This window comes from Cariama cristata, unplaced genomic scaffold (genome assembly GCF_000690535.1).
Source record: "Cariama cristata isolate BGI_N322 unplaced genomic scaffold, ASM69053v1 scaffold49, whole genome shotgun sequence".
In the NCBI taxonomy this organism is placed as follows: domain Eukaryota; kingdom Metazoa; phylum Chordata; class Aves; order Cariamiformes; family Cariamidae; genus Cariama; species Cariama cristata.
In genome coordinates this window covers 42,574-66,191 of record NW_009637160.1, presented here as the reverse complement: position 1 = coordinate 66,191, position 23,618 = coordinate 42,574, and the positions used below count along the sequence as shown (strand labels likewise).

At 41.3% G+C, this 23,618-nt stretch overlaps 1 protein-coding gene across 1 annotated transcript in view; it reads left to right on the top strand.

Annotated features, from left to right (window-relative positions):
- Positions 1–21,633, top strand: part of OTC (ornithine carbamoyltransferase) — a 31,356-nt gene extending 9,723 nt beyond the window's left edge. The window contains exons 4-10 of the mRNA XM_009708164.1: positions 3,182–3,269; positions 9,975–10,128; positions 17,063–17,185; positions 17,873–17,926; positions 18,038–18,187; positions 19,251–19,388; positions 21,444–21,633. Coding sequence (XP_009706466.1) covers positions 3,182–3,269; positions 9,975–10,128; positions 17,063–17,185; positions 17,873–17,926; positions 18,038–18,187; positions 19,251–19,388; positions 21,444–21,503 — 767 coding nt within the window. The 3' untranslated portion in view covers positions 21,504–21,633. The remainder of the gene's footprint in view (positions 1–3,181; positions 3,270–9,974; positions 10,129–17,062; positions 17,186–17,872; positions 17,927–18,037; positions 18,188–19,250; positions 19,389–21,443) is intronic.
- The last annotated feature ends 1,985 nt before the right edge of the window (positions 21,634–23,618 follow it).

Below are 23,618 nucleotides of genomic sequence, written 5' to 3'. Positions count from 1 at the left end.
TACGTCTCCTGGTGACAGCGGGACAGCCCTACAACTGTGTATCCAAAGCGTGAACTAGAGGATTCACTTTGGGCCACTGACTTACCCAATGTAGCAGGGACAGGCTGGAGTGGAGATTTAACCTATGTCTGTACAACCACCAGCACTCGTGTCCTACATGAAAGCATTTGCATAGGTGGGCTCAATAATGTGCCACAGCCTGAGGCATAAAACTGTCCATTTTTGAAAACTAACAGTAGTGAGAAGCGTGGACATGAGATAATAATCTATTCTGGTTCTGCAGTATGAACGTTTAACACAGTTTGTTGAAGATACCAAGATTCATATAAACACTTAATATGTGGCTTTGGATATGACCAGTTTGTGACAATGAAGAGGATTAGATCTTCCAGTTTAACACAGCACTCCAGTATGTGCTTATTTGCTGAATTGGTGCCTGCATCTCTTCAAAAGTCATCATTTTTTTCTTTCTACTAGTAGTCTGGATGAAAGAATCTGAAGCAATGATTCTGTCTCTGCGACTACATACAAAGCTAGAGCACAGAGGTCTTGTATTTCCAGATGGAAAGTTTTGGATGGAAATATGTTCCCAGGCCCTGCGCAGATGGCCAGTTCAGGAGCAGAAAGCCTAACACATTAGGACTCTGCTATGTACACAGACTCCAGGTGGTAGCTCCGACTGGGCTGCCTGACGTCTAGCAATTCTAAATAAATGGCTAGATCCCTCTTTTTCTACTTGGGCATCATTTATAGAAAACAGAACATGTCCATGGGAGGCTGCCTGGACTGTGAAACATTTACCAAAGTGGATGCATTTAGAAGCCTGAAATGCAGAGCTGTTGTATTGTGTGGAACTTGTGGGGATAAATCACTGACATAATTGTATATGACTTTGAAAAAACACACAAGAAGCTGGACACAAAAAGTTAGTACAAACAACGTGTCATCCTTGAGGTCTTGACTTAAAAACTTACATTGAATAGATAGGCTGTAACGTCTAGGCAACAGTTTGCATACACATTCCCATAAATACAGTGTTTGTGTCTAAGGTGCAGAGAGGAGGTGAAAATATTTGAGGAAACCTAAACATTTTTCCTGCCTTAATACAAAAATGCTTCTGAATAGCCGAGAAAGAAGGGCAAAGCAACCAGCAAATGTGTAGCGCTTTTCTAACAGCAAAAAGTAATAGCAGAATAAGTGATGCTTCATTCTTAAAGTTTGCTGTGTCTGACTCCAATCTTGTTGAGATTTGGGCGGACAGAGCAGAGATTTGCCCATCAAATGGGGTCTGGAGCATCATTATTTTTAATGTGACATTTAAGGAAATCGAGGCAGTCAAAAGGCAATGATTTGCCAGTCTTATTTTCATCTATTGCATTTTAAAGTCTAGAGCCTGGCTGAACTGCTGCAAAGTGGAAGACCTCACCTCTGCCCTGCTGCCTGCGTGGGAGGGCAGTTAATAAGGGCTGCTCTGTGTTAGGGGCCCAGTTGTGGGGCCCAGGCCTGCCGCCTGAATCTAGTTGCTTGGTTTTATCTGTGAAAGGTTTCAGTGTTCACTCCTGGTTTAATCCTTTTTTTAAAGATTATTTGTGGGATCAACTTTTTAATCTTTGGCAGGCCTGTACAAACAGCAGGTTGAAGCTGCAGTGCTCAGTTCTGGCGGTGTCTGCAGTGCCATCTAATGGCTACAACCAGCCCAAGCAGCTTTTAATCTTTTTTTTTTCCTCTCTTTTTAAAAAAATGTCCTCTTTTTTTTCGTTGTTTTTTTTTTTTTTTTTTCCCCCCCACAGCACAAAATTTGTTATCACCTCCAAGAGATCATAGTTTAGTAGAGATGGAGCGTCTCTTCTTTTCTGTTTGCAACCTTTCTCTTCCTCGCAATAAAAATAAGATGGGCTTCCTTCTAGATTTTTGCCACAATAAAACACTCAGTCCACCATAGTATTGTCTCAACAAGATTGGTTTATCCACACTGAGATTCTGTGGAAATGTCCTCCATCATGGATATTAGTGACAGGGCAAAATCTCCCTGACAATTTGTGTACTAGAAAGGAGTTGTTCTTATGCAGAAAATCTTCCCCAGTGCACAGAGATGCCTTACAGGGCTACTTACAGCCTAGTTCAAGCCTTACACTTTGTACGTCCCCAGCTGTAGGACCCTGTGTCCTGTGCTAGGCTTATGCTAAACCATTTGTGACAGTTCGTAAAACAGCCCCCCTCAGACCTCGTCCTCCCAATATGTGGCCGCGATGAACTTCACACTGAGATTCAGTGGAGGGAGGCTTTAGGATTAAACAAGGCAAAGGCAGGGAGACTCAAGTATGGTGAAAAAAAGCTGTTTTCCTCCCTGTCTGTGTCAGCTGATTGCTTGTGGTAGCTTTCTAGTGGTCGTGCAATGGAAATAAGGCAGGACAGAACCTGAGAGTTGCCCTTGGCATGTAATTTGTCTTTCTCCAAAATACTGCCCAGACACCTTTTAAGTTCCCCAAAGTGTTTTATATTCTTAAATGATGCTCAGGTCTTTCCATAGTTTCCTGTTAAGGAATGGATTTCATTCTTCAGACCTAATCCGTCCAGTTCCTTGGCTCACCTTGTAAATTCCTAACTATTGCAGGGTAGAGGGATGCTGGCAGTGCCCAAAATATTTTCTTTTCTCTCTGTTTCATTATAATTTTTAAGGCACTTGATCGTTTGTGTCCAAGCTCAAGTTTGTTATAGTGTATGAGGAGACTTAGGGTTTTCTGTCTGAGTGACTATACTTGAAGCTTCTTGCAAGGATGTGGAATTACACCTAGTGACTCAGATGGCCCTTCTAGGATGCTAAGTCCCTTGAAGTCAAAATTCAGCATGCTGGGTAGATACCTAACTCTTAACAGGGAGCCACAGTGATGCTTTTGGCAATAGGTAGTCTTGCACCTTGAATGACTACTGTTCCTATGAACACAGATCAGAACCCATGCCTAAGGATTTCAGCAAAGCATCACATTTGAGTGGTTTTATTTCAAGAATATGTTTATTTTTGTCTTGTGTGTCAGACTTTAGGTGTTTGAAACATTTGGATGCCCTGCTGAGTTTTACTTTTAGTGATGTAAATATCTGTTACATGAAGAAGATTTTGAATCTCAACTGTGAATATGAGGTGATGGTTTTTAATTTCTTTTCTTATTTGCCCTTGCTGTAGGATTTGCTCTCCTTGGAGGACATCCTTCCTTCCTTACAACACAAGACATACATCTGGGCACTAATGAGAGTCTCACAGATACAGCAAGGTTGGTAAAATGTCAGTTGATTGATCACTATGTATTTGGTAGTTGAATAGGCTGAAACCTGTCTTACAGGATTTTGGAAGCTAACATTTTCTTTCTGGAAAGTGTCAGAGGGCACTCAAAATTTCTTAAATATTTACAGATCAGCTCACAGAATCAGTAGTTCAGTACACCATCATTCTGTCCACTCTAGCTCTCCAAAACATCTCACAAGGAGAAATATTTCTATCAAATTTGGCATATAGAGTGTTAACAAGAGTGACAGTCACACGAACGGAAACATTTTATGAACCTCGGTAGTATAGCTCCCCTGATGACAGCACATATATTCAAACAACAGAAACTTCTGGTTCTGTTGTTCCTCATGGAGCTAGAAGTACAGCTGACTAGCAAATCAAAAAACCAAATCAAAAAGCAAAGACTTTATTTATCCTAGTTAGGCCAGATGCTGGTGGGGCTTAGCTTACCTGCAGTGACAGGGTGTCACAGAAGGCCACTCTGATCCCCCTATTTCAGCAGCACCAAACTTGACCAACACTTTGCAGGCAGTTTCTCATTTCATTTGCTCTCCTCCACAGCTGTACCCACTGTCAGGACTGCTGTGGAGGCTGGACTATGGTATTGTTCTCTTACTGGCACCCTTGGAAGATCTTAATCATGCCCAGTCCCACGTGCATGCAGGGATGGGTAGCTAGCACCCTATCCCCAGTGCTATAGCAGGGAAGAACTGAGCTCAAGGTTTTTCTCCAGTGGATTCCCTCCAATGTTGCAAAAAATAGGCAGAACATGAGGTTGTCTTTTGCAGGTGCTCTTGCTGTTTTTCATAGCACGCCATATATTAAAGACTCATCCAACCTCAGTATTGTGCTGCTTTCTAGGCAGCCATTTTGCAGCCTGAGGTCAGTTCAGTCAGGCTCAGCTGTTGGAAGGTTAGTAGTGTCTGAAAGGTCCTTTTTGTTCTGGTGAAAGATATGCAGTGTCAAGCTTGTCAGGCTCAAATCAAAATATGCGATCGGCCAGCTGAGGTTCCATTGCCTCTGCTGTATACTACAGTTTTCACAGTCAGTGGGAGAGATTGAGAACTATGTTACTGTTCTCTCTGTGATAAAATCCAAGGAAAATATAAGAAAAAGACCAAACATTTGAACATTTTAAATTTTTCTTTCTTGCTTTTAACGACTGAAGTGGAAGACATATGGGTGTTGATAGTAGAAAGTCAAAATTTCCATCTCTTGAGGCTTGAAAGTACTTAGCTCTCACTCCCTGCTAGATACATAATTCTGCCAGTATCAAAGTAAGCTGCAACAATAGTGTTCAGATGTTTCAACAAAAGTGTGTCCCACTGGCTTGCTTTAGTAACTACAAGTTTAAAAGATTCAAAAATCGTGTAAACTTGTGGGCCCACAAAGGGGACAGATTAATCTGAGACTTAACAGTCAAGGCTGAGGTACATTAGGCCATTGTGTCCAGCAGTGGTTGTGTCCAGTTCAGCACAGCTTATACAATGCCGTGGGATTCAAATACATCCCCTCAAAAGAAATTCTTCCTATGTCATGGGAAATAGCCCCAGTTTAAGCAGGACAGGTATAGCTTCATCAAAATGTGCCACTTAAATGCTTCAGAGCATGTGCATCCCTGCTACAACTCTACTGACATGAAATACGTAGGATTTTTCAAGTCAAACATACATAGCTTACTATGTCATATTAGAGGTGAATGGGAAACGTATCAAAGATAAATCCCCCACACGGATGTAAATAAGTATTATTCTCCAAGAATCTTGCCTTTTCTTCCATTCTCACGGGACCATTGTAAGGACAGAGCCTCTTGGCTGAGAAGGGAGAGGAAGAGAGGATGCTGACAGAGGACACAGGAGGGAGATGGGAGGCTGGTGCTGAGAGGCTGGTGCTGAAGAGGCAGAATGTGACATTGTGAGCAGGGGTACTGGCACGCCAGGCTGGAAAGGTGAAGATCAGCTATTTATATCAGCTTAAAGGAACTGTAATTGAGAAGGATGGGACACACTAGAGCAGTGGGGAATGAATGAAGAAGTGCAGAGGTGTCACGTTTGGCAAGGAGTGACTTCAGGCTCCATGACAAAATGATGTGGAAGGATTGCCATGCAACCAAAGGCAGCAAGTGAAGCCAAAGGAAGGGTTGATTTACCAGGCCGAATGTAAAATTGCACTGTGGCACTTGTGAATGGGAAGGGAAGGACAAATGGTGAGAGTCTTCAGCACAGTATGTCAGGGTGCCAGGTGGGCCCGTGGCTCCCGGGGCACTAGGGAGGCTCGAGTGCCAGGAGCTCCCTCTGGGTCAGGCAGGGCAGGGCCTCGTCAGCTGGCACCCGTCCCCCTGCCCCCAGCCAGGGAGCAGGGCAGCCAGGGGCAGCCACAACCCAGGGCATTGCACCTCTGTGGGGATGGGAGTGTCTGGGAGCTGTCTGGGAGCCTCCTCTCCCCCCCAACATCAGAGCGATGAGGGGTAGCCCTCAGCTGCACTAATGCCAAGTTGGCTCTGAGCCCCAGCAGCCAAACCTCCAGGAAGGGGAAGGATGTGCGGTCAGGGCCCTTACACAGTGCTTCCCTGCAATAACCTCTCCAAGCACCAGACGTGCAGGACTGTCATCCGGAGGCTCTCTGCCATTCAGATGCCAGCCCTGCAGCAAATCCAGGTGTGTTCTGATACACAAACAGACATGCTTTGTATAGGCCAGTTTTAATTTCTTCTTCTTCCCAAATGGGATAATAAAGGGCCATTAAATCTTTGGTTCACAGTCTCTTGAATGACCTTTGTTTGCACAAGCAAAAGGGAAAAAGAAAGACAGTAAGCTACAAGAAGTAAGGCAAAAAGTAGAAGAAAGCAAATCTTCCAGCCATTCTGGAGGAGTGCTCATTCTGTGGAGAAAGGTGTCTCAATACCCAGTTCCCATGCAAGCCTTCAGCCCTCCTTTTCGCTGTCACTGCTTGCTCTTCCAGGTCAAGTCCCTATTTATGACCCTGACCTGGAGATTTTGCTCCTCTGCTGAGTCACAGCACTCATCTGCTACAGTGGAGTGAGGGCTTTCCCAAGCCTTTACAGAGCCCCACGTGCTCTGCTTCACTCCTGCTCTCATTAGCAGAATTATTATTGACTTTGCATAATCAAGGCTGAGCAGTTTACCCAAAAGAACAACCTCAGTGTTAATTCCTTGGCATTTCTTGTGAATGAAGGATAAAATGCCAACTTCATTCAGTTAATGTAAGAATAAAAAAAGAATGCCTGTAGTAGACCCAGAGGGTATTTCAAATATTTACAGCCATGTGTCTAGGGCTCTGAAGGACTTAGAAGTACTTGAGATTGAGACTTAAAGCAAAAGGGGCACAGCTCTATGAAAGTCCCAGTTTTTATTAGAATTGCTGCAGGTAAGGGTTGAAGTAATTTCTGCTGTGAACATATTTTTAGTGACTTATTACCTGCTCATAATACAGTTCTTCCATGCTTCACAAGACATTTACATTTATGCTGACACAGTAGCAAAAAGTTACCACCCATTAAGGAGCTCTAAGCCTTTCAGTGCTGTTTAGCATGTCTGATATATTACGTGAAATGAAATATAAGTAGTGTATCTGTATTTTCCACTATAGAGCAGTTCCATTGTGCACCACTATAGCTCACTGACCATAAGGTTCAGTGACAGCACTGAAGAACTCATAGAGTGATTTTACCAGTCCACTGGCATTATTAGGGGATAAATCTCTGCATCTATGGGGAATGGGTTTACTTCTCACCACTTACTGAGAACACATCCACCGTATGCCCTTGTAAGACTAGGAATGACAATGAAGTACTCTTGTCAGAAATTTAAACCTTTTGAATGGGTGCATACTTTCAAAACCAAACACTACTACCTTGGATAGCAATATGCTAGCCAAAATATATGCAAATGCCCCATTTTCAAATTCAGAGATCAACCACACCAAAAAGGCATACTTTTATTTGTGTTTAATTTTGGATTTCTCAGAGGATACACTTGAGTAAAAAATTCTAGTTTTTCTCTGTAGAAACAAAAGTTATTTTGAAAACAGAGATATGCAGCATTCCAATATGCTCATACACTTGCAAGCTCTGGGATTTTGAAGTTTAAAGGTACACAGTGTTGCAAAAAGAATGAAAAGAGAAAAAGACTTTGTAGTTGGTGATAACACAGGAACCTTAAATGAAAAATCACCTGATGAGCTTGTGCTTACTCCTGCTCACCCTCCAAAACTTCACCTTTACTAAAGACTCTTATCTAGCCAGGTCTTTTTTCCTATGTAATCCCAGCCTTACATGGTTTCCTTTAAATTGATTTGATTACAGGAGACTTCATCTTTTCAGATGAGGTCTATTTTTTTTTTCTGAATTCAATTTGGTTTTGATTTCACAAAGAATAAACCCAGTTTCCACCTGGGTTTCCTACTGTAAGATATGACATCTAGAAACACTGGCAGAAGGACTGTCTGATGTCTTGCCGGCAAGTGCCTAGTAAGTCTAGTATCTGCTTTCAACAGATTAAGGAAGAAAATCCAGCAGTTTTCACTAATTGGTTATTGATTATGACTGAATTTCCTCTAATGGCATGTCCTGTAAAGGAACCATCTTCTTTGAATTCTTTATCAGTCGTGTTGGGTAGGAATCACCTATCTTGACAGCCTAAAAAAAGTCTAAGAAAAATGGGCAATATCCCAGTGTGATTGCCTCTTTTCCTTGACTGGTGGGACTGGCTATGTCTTGTTTAGGGTGGGCACCTGTTAGATGCATCACTGATGACTAGTTCAGAACAGAACAGGTTTCCCACAGTCACATGCTTCAAGCTACAATAAACACACACACACAGAAAAAGAAACTCGTGAGCTAAGAAGAAATGATGGCACAAACAGCAACTGTTCTGATACCTTGCAATCAGTAAATACCTTGTTCAGTTCTTCCTTTTCACTTGTAGCTGCTCTTGGCAGTCTTTTCTTCAGAGAGCGCTCTACAGAGAATCTTGTACCATTTTAGAAGAGTTTTGCTTGTGTGAGCAATGTCTGGTGTCAGTCGAAAATGTTTGTTGCTGACTTCATCAGGAGATTTGTCTGTGTAAAGGCCGTGGCATTAACAGCCATATTTCCACAAGACGATATACCAGAATTCTTCATGGCTAACCAGGAAGATAGATACTGCAAGGATTTTTCATACTCTTCTATTCAGTCTCTTCCTTGTTTTGTTTTAAGGTCCTGTTAGAGATAACATGAAAACACACAAGATGCTACTTCAAAGTCAGGCTTCAGGGCCTGATTAAAACACAGAAATGCAGAGAAATGCAGAGCTCCAATCCATATTTAATTTATCTAAAGGATTCAGAGCATACTATGCTAATCCACTATGCTAATCTCTTGAGTCTTTCACACTTTGGCAAAAGAGTTTAAGGCCAGAGAGGTACAGTGACTCCTGCATGCCCCTATTCATATATTGAGTTTCAAATCTGGGCATTACTTTAACACTGATACCACGAGTGTCAATACGCTCATGGTGTACATGCAGGAGAAAACCAGGCTGGTGGTGTTGGCCTCCTGTTTCTGTGTTCATTAAAATCAGTAAATAATTGTGGTAATCTAAGACAGATCTGTATTCCAAATCTTCACAAAGGTCAGGCTGTCATACAGAAACGCTGTAATATTAAGTCAACGCTACATTTGTTCTTTGCTAAAAGACTCAAGAAATCTTAAACTTTATCATCTCTTCTGAAGTTATCAAATTCTTCAAATGTTACAGTGTCATGCAATGTCTTATCTGAGTTCAGATACCTCAACATTTTGTGCTGGTTTTGGCTGGGGCAGAGTTAATTTTCTTCCCAGTAGCTGGTATGGGGCTGTGTTTTGGATCTGTGCTGAGAACAGTGTGGATAACCCAGGGATGTGTTTGTTACCGCTGAGCAGGGCTTACCCAGAGCCAAGGCCTTTTCTGCCTCTCACCCCACCCCACCAGCGAGGAGACTAGGGGGGCACAAGGAGTTGGGAGGGGACACGGCCGGGACAGCTGACCCCAATGACCCAAGGGGTATCCCATACCGTATGGCGTCATGCTCAGCATATAGAGCTGGGAGAAGAAGGAGGAAGAGGGGGACGTTGGGAGTGATGGGGTTTGTCTTCCCAAGTCACCGTTACGGGTGATGGAGCCCTGCTTTCCTGGGGATGGCTGAACCTCTGCCTGCCCATGGGGAGTGGGGAATGAATTCCTTGTTTTGCTTTGCTTGCGTGCGTGGCTTTTGCTTTCCCTGTTAAACTGTCTTTATCTCAGCCCACGAGTTTTCTCAGTTTTACCCTTCTGATTCTCTCCCCTATCCCACCCGGGGGGAGTGAGTGAGTAGCTGGGTGGGGCTGAGCTGCTGGCTGGGGTTAAACCACGACACTTTTGTTGATGTTACATCTGTAGCTACAATCAGATGTTAAAGAGGAAAAAACATAAAATACAGCAGTAATTTTCATTTACCTACTACAGTTTGTTAATAAGTAAAACTGCTGACTTATTAGCAGCTTGTTAAATGTCTGCATTTAAGTATGTTATGCAGGCATGATAAATTATTCAGAGAGCTGAAAAAATTTGATTCATTACCACTTCTCATTAATATTTAAGTGTTGCATGCAGAAGAGTGCAACAGGGATATATTTATTATGTTTGATTTGGGTATTTTCTGCCATCCTCTAGGGTGCTGTCCAGCATGACGAATGCAATCCTGGCTCGAGTTTATAAGCATAACGATCTGGACCTAATGACAAAAGAAGCCACGATCCCAATAGTCAATGGATTGTCTGATTTATACCATCCTCTCCAGATTTTAGCTGATTACCTAACTCTTCAGGTAACAATATAATCCCTGTTTAATAACAGGTTTTTTTGCTAAGTCTTGGTAAGTATTTGGGGAAGCCAAGTTCAAAACCATTTATTCCTATGTTTTTCTAAGTGGTAATTATATGGCACTTGTTATTTAAAGAGATCTTCATCCAGCAATATAATTAAGGACCTGTTTAATTCAAAACAATTACCTAGTCCTATCAGCTGTAGTGGGGCTGAAGTTAAGCATAAAATTAAGTACTTCATTGGAATTAGGCTGCAATTCAAAAAAATGTGCAGGGGGCTTTACATATTAAGATAAAGGTGAGTTGTTGGCTCAGTGAAAGCCAGTGGAAGTTTTTCCACTGACTTAAAAAAACTCAGTAGTTCACTCTTGATTCCCCCCGAACCTATGAGCAATTTGAAAGGAATCACTATGCATATTTTAGGAAATCGGTTGAACAACTTTGTGTTGAAAAGTCAGTTAAGGCTACCAGTGCAAATGCCCATTGTTCAGGCACTTGAACCTATTTAAACTTTGCTCACATCAAAGAATAGTTTAAAAAGATTAGATTTTATAGTTTTATCTAATGAAATAGTTGATTTGACAGCAGGATAACGTTTTACACATAGAATACCAGATGTTTATCTGTGAACAGAAGGACTATGCTGGTTTACAATCAATTGAGAAACTGGCTTATAAAAAAGATTGTTATACTGCAGTGCTGGTTGACAACTATGATGAACTCCTCTGACCTTGTTTACTTTGTGAATGAATAAAAATCACACTGCCTGAAAAAGGGAGGGCAGAATAATTTCCTGATTCATTCGGCTGTGTTTCTCAGCTGTCGAAGACTTTGCTATGGGATGTTCAGTATGTGGAAAAGATCTAGTGAGAGTAATATTAAATTATTCACTTTAAATACTGAAAGACTTACATGTTTAGTGAAAATTACTTTTTCCTTACTTTGATTAGTATTTTTCATAAAATTTGCAATACGAAAGTGAAGACACCAGCAAAAATTTGTGAACCTGAGACTAAAATGCTTCACATACCTCAGGATAAGGTACATTTGCAAGATCACATTGAGCCAGCCTAAATGAACTGTTCAAATTAGGTAAGACAGTAAGCTGTAATGAGAACGTCATCAATCACTAAATGTCATCATTTCATTTAAACACTGCGTGCAACTGTAAACCAGGTGAATTTTATCGTTGTGTTTTGTGGGGGGTTCTCTCTGGCAAACACCTTAGTTATTAGTATTTTACCACTTGTGAATAACAGGCTTCAGGAATAATCTGTGATTCACAGTCTACACAGCTATCGGTATCTCTGCCCCTTAACATGGTTTTAAGCAGGCCACTGACTACGGCACCAAAGTTCAGAGTGCTGTTGCCCTGTACTCCATCTCCAGTCAATGAAGAGAGACTGCTGAGCATCTTAATCACCTTCTAGAGATACATGCCTTTCTCCACTGATCTTAAGGGGAAACCTATGGAGATCAGCAGAATGAGTACATGCCCTCTTGATCATCCTCTGCTCCTGCTCCACTCTGTCCTTTTGTAGGGCAGCCATGGTAGACGCTCCAGGTGAACATGAGCCCATGGGCTGGACTCTTCCTTGGTTTGAATACCTAGGGCAGCAGCAACAGCAGGTGGGTGTCCTTGTTGCATCAAGCACCAGGGAGGACGTTTTTGGAGAGTGTCCCTGTGCATTTTAGATGATGAGGAAACAAAACCATAACAGTTGGTGCTGAAACAAAAGAAACATCTGACATGGAGAGGTATCAGGACAAAGTGAGCACTTACAGCCAGGGAAGCTTTTTAAAATTTGCAGCACTTTCCCGGTCAGCTCGATAAGCAGAGCACTTGTTTCCTCCAACTGTGCCCATCTCTCCCCCAGTCTTTTCAGCATGTTCCTTAGCCCAGAGTTTGTCAGGAGGTCTTCAGAGGGCAACTGGGTGGCCAACCATGCTGCACCACTGGTTTCTGACCCATTTTCCATTCTTGCTTTCTTACCCGGGAGAGAGGGGCAGGCGGGGGGAGCTCTCAGCAGCGCACTGTGGGTGTTGGCACTGCCTGCTTTTTCCCCTTCTGACATGCCCGTCTGCCACCTTTTTTCCTCTCTCCACTGTACACTGAGGTGGAGAAGACTGGTCTTACAGCCAGCAGCATGTAATAAAATGGCATTTTAATCATATTATGAACTTTACCAGGTCGCAAAAGTAGGATTAACACTTGAAAAAATGTGAACCACAGGGTCTAGTTGTTACTTACCACAATCAAACCTCTCGTGGGATTTTTGGCAGGGTAGAAAGATACTATCCAAGTGCTACCTGCAAGAAGATTAATATAGGGATACTAAATAGTACCTCTGATTCTTTAAATGAGTTGAAAGTTCATGTATAACATTTGAACTGCTTTCCTGCAATACAAAAGCAATTTATTTGATTTATACCTACATGCAAACTGCAATAGTGGCACAGACTGCTAGCCTTATATTTAAATATAAATGCAGATTTTGTGCAGCTTATTTCTCTTTCAAAATGTCTCTTCCTTATCTCTGTAAATATCTTCCTGCCAGGATCTGCTCCTCCCTGCTGTCAGTATATACCCAAAACAAAATGTACTTTTTTTTTTCCCCTCTTCTTTCTTCTCCTGCTGCATTTGCCAGTGGAGCACTACATGCACTCTGGCCCTCTTCATACTTAGCACATTTTTATTATTCCATTTTCTAAATCCTATTAATTTTGTCATGTGCCTTCTTGAATCCTCTTTGAGCACTTTCTCTTCAGTCTGAAACTGCCTAATTTCCTGGTTTGTTTTGTCAGAATGTCTTCTTGCTTATGGCTTCTGATTCCCTTTTCACAGGTGCATTTTAGTGTGGTTATTTTAGGATAGTCTATTGCATTCCCCAAACAATGCAGCTGGTTTATTTTCAGGGCTGTCAGTTCTTGTTCTGAATTCAGGGTGTTCTTGTTAGATGGCAAAGTGTGCTCCTGTCATGAACACCGGGGTGAGATTCTTCAGGTTCAACGTCCTCTTGCCCAGTGCCTTCTGTCTGAGCAACCTGGAGCCCCTCACATGTTTGACATCTAAGCTGGCTCTGCCCTTTAATACTGTGCTCAGGATTAAGGCCTTCTATTAGGCCAAGAGGGATGTTTTTCTTAACGTATGTGCTGCCCTCTTTCTTAAAAGTTGGGTTGATCTGAGTTTGCTCTTGAGTTATAACCCACTAGAAATGGTTGTAAACATTATACACCCTGATTTTGAGGGTTTGGGGATTTGGCCTTTAAAGACTGTGAGTTTGTGTGCTGGTACTGTGCACACGCAGAGCCTCTTTCCTTCTCTGCCTGTGCTGAAAGTATGTAACAGCCACTTGCTGAGTCCTCCCACTGCCTCTGGTCTCCTGGGCAGAAGCTGTGGCTCACAACTTCTGCTCTGCGAAGCTTGGCTGGAGGGCAACGTCACACAATTTGTATTCCAGGGACAAACCGGGTATTGACATTGATTCAATTGATATTAATGTCACTGGCCAAATCAGCTAACTTGTAGCTGACTGCAGGATGGCCAGACTGGTAATTAGAGTGGATCCATATGCCACTAGCTTTTTATGTCACTGGTCTGAAGGGAAATTTCTTTTTCAGAAATAAATGGTTGGCATAAGAAATATATCAGTGATTCCTTTTTAAATAGCGTAACGAATTACAGTGTTGCCCAGCTTGAAGAGGGTTGTCGTGTATTCTCAACTTCTCCTCGACATGTGACCCAAAGAGCTCAAATTATTATAGTCTTCAAATTCATCACCGTCATCATCATTATTCTAACAATTAGAAATCCCAGCTAAGATCTGGATTGATCCTGTAGAATATACTGTTTCAATAACCATGACAAAAACCAATGTGGGAGTAAGAAATATAACTGGCCCAGCATCTACCTTCAGCTCAGTTTGAGAGCCAGTAGATCCAAGTTTGCCCAGTTTCTCATTTCCTGGATTGCACTGTCTCCCAAAGGGCTAAAGCTATGACTAGTCCCCCGCTTTCCATTTTAAATTTTGACACATTATTGATTCATTATTCAAAAGCTTGTTTTAACTGGGAGCTGTTATGACTGTTGTGGTCAAACATTTCAGAAGTAATCTATAATGGTGTCAGAGTTTTAGCATAGCAGAGGCAAACACGAATGTCCCTCATTTGTTAAACCGCACTTCTCTAAACATACAACAGTGCTAAATCACTGAGCATGCTTATTTTTTCCCAGGGTTTGATACACAGATACACTGCAACCATGGATAAGAACAGAATGAAACGTTGTAAAAGCAGCATGAGGGTGAGAAAGTTGACTGTAAAATTGACATTAATCATTTAACAGGGATTTTTCATGAGAATAGCAAAGCCAAGTTTTGTGGCACTACAACAATCACTAGTTTGCCAAAGAGGCATTCATAAGGGAGAAGGGCTCTAAACTTCCTAAATATGTTAATTTTTTGTATGACTTTACTAGGAGTGTAAATATCAGATTCCAAATGTAAAGAGAAACTGCAGAACACAAGCAGGTAAAAAGCCTACATCGATATAACAGAGTTTGGAAGAATTGGGGAGGGATGTAGGAGGAAAAATACCTTCAGAGGCTCAGGTGATCAGCATATATTATAAAGGTTCTGGTTTAACCTAGAGTGTTACCATCATGGCAAAACACTTTTAGCAGGATTTTCTCTATGCGGTTGTATAAGCATATACTACAAAACAGGGGGGAAAGAAAAGTATGTCTCGTATACGATAGCTTTCGTATTGCTTCAAAGCTTTCTGGTTCTGACCAACACAATCACCTCATCTTTCTTGGAAGCTGAGGATGCATGCATATAAGCAGTACAGTCACAGTCATAGTGAGCTGGCTTTAGATGAAGAGGTTTGAGTTACAGCAGCGGTGCACCAGTGACAGCATAAAGCTTAGCACAAGATATAAAATAGGCTCCACTAGCACACACACAGCTTGATTCTGCCTTGTCTACGACTTCTTCCATTAGCTAAACATCTTCATTAAGATTAGCTCAGCTATGTCCACTCTATACAGTAGTCACTGCAGATGGGGCTTTGCAATTTGCAGTGCATATTGAGGGTCATTATACAGACATCTCCAGTACTTCGTATTTTATCTGTAACAGCTAGTAGCTTGGGAAAACAGAGGGAAGTATTTAGTATGCACTGTGCTTCTTTTAATGCAGAGTAGCAGCTGGTAATAAGGTGGAAGTTATTTAACATAGCAGTATATTTATGACTCACTAGTCAGTGCTTTGAGCATTACAGGCTGCAATGTCTATTTTTAAACAGTAAGATCAAAAGAACTCAGGGCTGTCTCATTTGCTCCTGGCTGTGGGTTCATGTCTCAGCTATCACTAAGCCCTAGCTGGAAACAACCTCTTAAATAAATGCTTTAGTCTGGCCTTCTCCTAGGAGCACCATTGCTAGGAGATGTGGAAGGACTTTGAAAGATCCTTAGAGACCTGCAGAGCTGTTATACTGAAATAACTTCCATGTCCCCAAAGTCCTGATTTGCTCTCCTGTAAATGCCCTTGCATCAAACCTCTGCCAATGAGCCTGTTGCTAACAAACTTCAACAGAAAAAGGGATAGTTTTACAACACCATAGTTCTAGCCCTTAAACTCTACTAGGTTTAGATTTCAACAGCATTTTAATGTCATTCAATATTTCAAGTGCTACTATTTTTGACTCAAAATTGTGGTCACTGGCAGAAATGCTAATAACTTTGTTCTGGAACAACTTCCCAACTATTTGTCTAGGAGAAGCTGCTGCCAGGAGAGGAGAGGGTAGTCCCAGCCCTTTTCCTGTTCAGTCTGTTGGCATCTTTGCTGTGACTGCCTGCAAGGCTGCCAGTTAGTACAGCTCTATGATGTGGATGCTTATCCTCCCTGACAAGCATTGAATCATGTCACACAAAGTGTTGAAACAATGTCTGGCTTCCAGCTACTACAATGCAATTGTAGTATGGCCCAGTTTTGAACTAAGAATAAAAGGCTCTTCATTGTGTCTTTAGGCTTTTGAGTCGTGAGGTGGAGTTGTACAGAGCAGGCATATTTGGTTATGTCTTTACAAACTTTCTGGTATCAACTTAAGTACCTATAGACATACATATTTAAAACAAGGCTTGCTAAAGGGCTTCAAATTGTCCTGCTCTGGAAATATGAAACTCCTGTTACTCTTGTTCCTCCTTAAGCCTTATCTATTGATGGCTGAGGGCCAGAGTAGCTGCACATGTACAGGCTGTAAGTGCCATCAGGCAAAGGTACGGTGAACGCTGTAATGCTGTTTCAAGTTCGGGTAATCCCCACCTTAAAAAAATCACTGCACTCCTTGGCCGTACAAGGGAGAACAAACCCTGCAAGCCATGAGTGGCACAGCTGCTTTCAAAGTATTGCTCCTTGCTGTCCTGTACAGCTGCGATGGTTAAAATGCACTCTAATGCACTGCCATGGCCATGGGGAACATTGTGTAGTGACAAATCTGAATAGGGATATTTTCACAATTTGGGGGAAAGCTGGAAGGAGTGCTATCCTAGGCATTAGAATTGCCTCTAAATTAAGAATTTCTATGATTCACTGATGTTTATGAGCACCAACCCATGGCTGTACAGCTTTGGTCCTAAGGTTACTGTGTGTCTGGTGCTGCATCTCTCAGTCTGGGCTTCACCATATGGCATACGTGTCAATGTGTCCTTCACTGGAGAAAGCTGCAGCACTTGGGCCTTCATGTAAGACACGGGGGGCTTTCCCTCCTTGACCATCTTGCAGCTGCAGTAAGTCCAATTAAAAGTATGCAGCTAGCATTTGAAGGTAGCCAGCCTTCTTTGCACCAGACCTGTCTGATCAATCCCTCCTACCTAGTGCATCAGCTTGCTCAGCGCGCCTGGAACATGACCCCAGGGCTGTCTGATTCATTTGGCAGGAACACTATGGCGGGCTGAACGGGCTCACTGTCACCTGGATCGGGGACGGAAACAACGTCCTCCACTCCATCATGACGAGCGCTGCAAAGCTGGGAATGCACCTGCGTATTGCGACTCCCAAGGTAAGAAAGTCACACACATGGAGTAAGGAAGGCAAACTTTGCCCATCCTGGTGTCAGCCACTTGGATGCTTCCCAAGGGCCTCAGCTAGTGGTGCCTGCATGCATCTTGAGTGCCAGCTTTTAGAACCAAGATTCAGAATGCTGATTCACTTATTTTCATGCAAAGCAGGAGTTATTCTACTGAGTTTAACTTCAGAAAGGCTGAGGGGAATCCATGACTGCAGTATAAATCATGGAGGATGATAACTCCATTTGAGAAAGTCTTACAAATTCACCCAATGCCCTCTTGCCCACCAAAAAATTTGAAAGTTGTTTCATATTGATGGAAGTGTTGCATCTTGGTTGGTTCAGCTTGGTAACGCAGCTCTTTAGAACACTGCGTTGTAATACAATATAAAATATAAAATAAAGAATCAGTTTAGACCAAAAAATTAAATTATATATAGACATTTCATTCTGTAACTGTTGGAATACATTTTTCTTACCTTATCAGAACACTTTCCACCAGTTTATCTCCAAAATAAACTTTCAACAAAATCAACATAATTTCCTCAAGTTTTACAGTTCTGAAAGACATTGTTCTTCCCACGGCAAATGATTGAATCAGTATTTTTCTAACGAGTGATAATAATCAGTAAAGGTCTTATATATGTTCCATGATATGTTACTTATCATCTCTTTTGGCAGGGCTTTGAACCAGACCTCAGCATAACTAAAATAACTGAACAGTACTCCAAAGAGGTAGGAGCCTAAGAAATAGCCTAGTAGAGTAGTTTAAATAGAGTTTATTTTCATTATAAATGAAGTTGAAGTTCCTTGTCTTCCTCATCTTCCTTTTTTTCTTCACATTAGTATGGTACCAAGTTACTTCTCACAACAGATCCTTTGGAAGCTGCAGATGGTGCCAATGTCTTAGTTACAGATACATGGATAAGTATGGGACAGGAAGAGGAAAAGAAAGAGAGACTAAAGGCATTTCAAGGTTATCAGGTTACAATGCAGGTAAAAACTGAGATTCAGTTTTTTGTTGATGCTTTTACAGTTTACATTTATAACAATCAACATCAGCAAAGCGTGGGTTTGGTGTTTTTTTGAGTGGAGCCATGGAACAACCACATGTAAACCTCCCTCTGGCTTGAAAAACCCACAAAGATAACAAAATTTGAGTTATCTCGTATGCTTCACGTGGCTTGGCCTCTTTCAGAGCTTCCCAATGAGATCTAACGCCAGAACATGTGCAGGAGAGCTAACCCTTTACTTCTTTATGACCTAAAAACTGTTTCTGACTTTGCATTTCCTCTTTGCTACCAGAAATGATCCCTTATATTTAGAATGAGCTATTCACAGATTAACTCTTAAATGCCTGGGCAGCATTTAGGGCAATTTTGTGTATATCTGTCAATGAATAAAGCATTAAATATATGTCTTTAAAATCATCTAGTTGAAATGCTTATCAGCACAAAATCACTTAGAGAAAATGTAAAGTCATAAACTATTAATTGTTCAAGATAAGAAGGACATTTTCCTGACTGATAGAATTACTGGTTTAATTGACTGTGTTTTAATATAAGTTCACAAAATACTGTTGATGGGTATGTCTCTGAAGTGGCCTAAAATGCTTTAATTCATTGTTCATTGGCATTAGATCAATATATTATGAGTGACAATATCAAAAGCAAAAAAAAGATATAGCCTTTTAAATCATGGTTTAGTATGTTCTTTTTGCAATTATCAATTGTATTACATTACTGTACAACATTCAAATGAAGATTGCACTTTATTGATCCACTAAGTCACTGGAGTTTTTACTCCTCTACTAAAGTCAGAGAAATAGGAGTAAATATTTGACTTTTGTGAAGTCAGCACTGAACTCTTACTGACTGGGGATATTCCCATCTTATTCACAGATGAGGAATTCTTTTGAAGTCAGTGGAATTCTTCTGAGTTCATCATCCAAGTAACTAGAGCAGGAGCTAATATAAAATTTGTTAACCTTTTTACTAGTTAAAGATTTTATTAATGTCCTCCCATATATCTTTATTTTTTTACACTTTTTGATCTACAGACTGCAAAATCTGCTGCTTCCAACTGGACTTTTTTACATTGTTTACCCAGAAAACCTGAAGAAGTTGAGGATGAAGTATTTTATTCTCCACGGTCACTGGTTTTCCAGGAGGCTGAAAACAGAAAATGGACAATTATGGTAAAAAAACAAGAAGATAACAGTACTTAGAGGTTTGGGTCAGCTTCTGTTCTGCCTCACACTACAGGCTCGGATTCAGCTTGGTTCCTCAATAAATTGTAAATGTTAATACATATGTTTCAAATGCACCCAACAGCACATCACAGTTTTTACTATAGGCAACATATATATAACATATATATATGTATATATATAGCACAAATACTTCTGGACACAAATGTGACCTACTTTGATGATAATCTGCTGATGTTTGACCCAGTTTTTATCACTAAGTGAAATCTACAGTATAAACTGTAATCTTTTGGTATTTAAATCACTGGGTTTACTCTAATGATTAACTCAGCTGGTCAGTTTTAAAACATGTTAAAAGCTGAGGTCCCAGGGACTGGTCTTAGAAACTACAATTTCCCAGACACTTAAAGCTAGAGATTCTGCAGTTTTCTCTCAGGAAAAACCGCCACTAACACCAATGGGAACTTTTCCTCAGACAGTGCTGCCAAGAGCAAAGCTTTGAAGGACCCTGAAAAGTTATGGTGTGGGTAATACTGTGTGATCCATGGGATCCACGAGAGGACACTTGGCATTTAACATAAACCATAACTCCCCTCTCAGCATTCCTAGAATTTCAAAAAATTACTGCCAGATCTCAGCAGCCTGTTATTTATTGTCGGCTTTAGAACCATCAGGTTGACAAAAGCTAGTGAAAACTTTCAGAGGTGAAAGAAACAAACAGAAATAGCATTGTCATAGCTCTCAGATGAACTGTAGATGTTGCTCCAAGTGAAGAAGTGCTTGAGTATTGTATTCACCAAATCCTCAGGTTTTGGACACGGGTCAAAATTATTAACAAATTTGTGTTAAAGTCATAGTTTTGGCCTTAAAATTCCAAAAAGCGCTCGTATTAGTTTTATTTTAATTTGGTGATGTTTCTAATTGCCCTAAATAATATTTTTAAAAAGAAAATAAACCCTGTACTTTGGGTTCCAGCTGCACATTTTTTGGGGAGGATAAAAAAAATGCCATCTTTGTATTTTATCAAGCTATAAAAATAATGAATGTATGGGTCTTGTTTATATATTATTTTCTGCCACTTTCAGCTCAGAGAGCAAGCTGAAAAATAAATTATTTGCTCAGCTGTGGTTCCAATCAGAGCTGAGCGCAGCTACGACATGGGTGGCAGCGAGGGGCTGCACTGCTGTATGTTCAGGCCCCACTGTGTGCCTGAACTGCCCGTCCCTGTCACACTGAGCTGTGCTGGAGGGAAAGGAAGGACAGGCAACAAGACCACAACCCCTGGAGAACCCTTGTAAATCCAGTTCTGGGCCAAAATAACAATTTGCAGTCAGACGTTGCTGTGAAATCACGACAGTGTGAACCAGGTAATACCTTGTCAAAACCAAGCAAGCGTGGGGCTTGTTATGTACACAGGTGTGGGGAGGACGGCAGAGCTGCTGCAACACCGTGTTTTATTTAGCTGACATTCCCATTACTCTCATTTCACGGCCATACCAAGGTTTGTTGGGGTACGAGGGGAGGGCAGGCGAGGTAGATTGCACACTATTAACCTCAGTGAGAATTTTCCATGTTTTATCACAGAAAGCGTAGCTAAAGCGGGATAAATGTCAAAGCCCTTAGTCTAGTATGGCTCTCACGGATGCTAATGGAAGTTCTGCTGAAATCCAGAAGCAAGCCCGCGTGCTCTTTGGGTACCTACAGCCTCTCCTAGCAGTAACTGAGGATACAATATAACACAGCAAAAAGGCCTCAGCATTTCATCTAAATGCTTTGTCTGAATTTCTCCTAGGCTGTCCATTAATACATTTTGTCCGTGCTGAGAAAACCTATCAGCTACAATACAGAACATCCTAACTGATTTTCAGCTCTTTCCTGATTCATCATCAGAAATTCTAGCAAATAAATCTAAGTGTGCAGTTTTTGTCAGACCAATAATTTTCAACACAAGACTTTAGAGCTGGAAAATATTTCCCCCTTATTTATTTTTATGGAGTATCTGTTTCCAATGTGATTGGATTTTTTTTTTTCTTCTTCTTCTAGGCTGTCATGGTTTCCCTGCTGACAGATTACTCACCACAGCTACAAAGGCCGACATTTTGATGCTTGGATTCCTGCCAAGAGAAAAATATTCCTCATCGGCAGAATATTCTGGTCCGCAAATACATAGATCTTCTTCAGAAAGGATCGAGGCAATGAATGATTTTTTAATAAAACCGTATAGTTAGCTGTGTAATATTGCATTACATTCGTGAAAATGTTCAAGACAATAAACACCATTGCGAAAGCTGCTTTTCATCTTGATGCTCCAGCTTGGCTATCCTTTCTAGTGATCAGCATCATGGAAAATGTTCCAAGGTTGTACTTTAATGATCTGCCCTACCGGCATCATAGGCATAGCACAGTCTACACGTAGCTGTATTGGAACTTGTATAGTGTAATCTGACAGACAGAAACTTCTCCCTGAACCGGTCCGTTTAATTGCTGATCTCAAGAAGCATGCGCAGAGCAGCGGTGCTGTAGTTTGCCTTGGTTGCCTGCACTTCGTGGGCACCCTGGCTCCTGTTTCTGTCCTCCAGACAACCTCCAAATCCCACTCCTGTTTGACACCGAAAATAAAGAGACCTTGTGAGCATTATCTTCCTCCATGACATTCCTGTGGGCTGGCACAGGAGGATGTTGCTGTGGAATTGGAAGAGAGCAGCTTCCGCAGAGTTGGATGCGGCAGAGAGACACGGCTGGAAGGAACCGGTTCATTCTTTCTCCATCTCTCCTAGACCTTCACTCCCCAAAGAGAATTTTGACTAAAGAAGCAAGTTTTCTCTTTCTTTTTGTCTAAGCAAACATGAGGGGCACCATATGATGGAACTGTATACAGTTCCTTTGTGGAAAGAATTTGCTGCATTTTGTCTAGTGCTGTAACATGGTGTACGCTTCAGCTAATCCTTCTCAGTAGTAAACAGATTCATGACATTTGTAGTTTTTATGATGACTGGATGTCTGCATTTAATATTTCAGGTGAAGCTTTGAGTACTATTAAAAAACAACTTCTTTTTTGTTTCTAATCAGTTTCAAGAATGTGTTTATTTTTTTCCTGCTGTAATACTGGAACAATGTCTGTGATTTTTCAAAAATTCTGCAAATGACTTTCCATTTTCTGACCAGCTGCAAATCATTATTTAATTTCTTTCAAGATTGGAGTTCATTGCTGGGCCACACAGATCACTGAAATAAAAATAAAAATGCATTTGTTTATCTACCCACTTATGATTGATTCATTGTTTTTGCAGGCATTTGTGTGTCTCTTGTTAAAATTAACATTTTCCATTACAACATTACAAAGGTTTCAATAATTCAGTGATCATTTACACTTCAGCAGAGACCTAGCTGCGTCAATGATGGAGGAATAGGTTATGTGCTAGAAATCAATGTTTTACTTCCCAATTTAGTATGTGGAGGAAAATGTGTGCAATACAGTGTATTTCTGGTTGTGTTAGGTCCTGCTTGGTGAATCCAGCTGCAGTTCAGCAAGATACTTAAAAGTGTGGTTGGTCCTTTTAGAGCTACAGAGCTGTTGAGTGCATAGGATTGTAGATATCCTTACTAACTGCATTTGAGTGCTATCTGAGGGTAAGACAACTCATTTTGCTAGTCCTTTCATAAAAAAACGCATAATTATCAGTTTTATTGTGTTGAATAATGTACTATCAGTGAATTCAGGCAGATTTATAATAACGAAGCTGTATTGTTAAATGTTTCATGGTGAACAGATTAACAATTATCTGCTACTCTTTTGCTTCCCTGTGCTCTGATTAGAGCTAATGTTCATCACGGTTATTGCAGACTCTTTTTATACTCGGGAATGGGAGCGGGATGCCAGGCATCTGAATCCCCTTGACATTTTTAAAACACGTGCATAGATCTGCTGCGTAGCACGCGAGCTATGGAGTCCAACATTTCCAGGGGGGGTAATTTCATGTGGTTCTATTCCTCTGTGAACATATACGGCGAAGGGTGATAGTCCTTGCTCTGTCTTGCACAAACTGCTCGCACCATCAGCTATTCTGATGCTTTCTAGAAGTACTGGGTGAACGTAATGCACGTGTCCTGAGTGACCGACCGTTGTGCGGAAGCGCTGAACGTACTACATGGTTCTGCACGTGCAATATCCAGTTTGTCTGCTGGGAGCCAGACACATCCCAGCGAGGCAACTTTCCC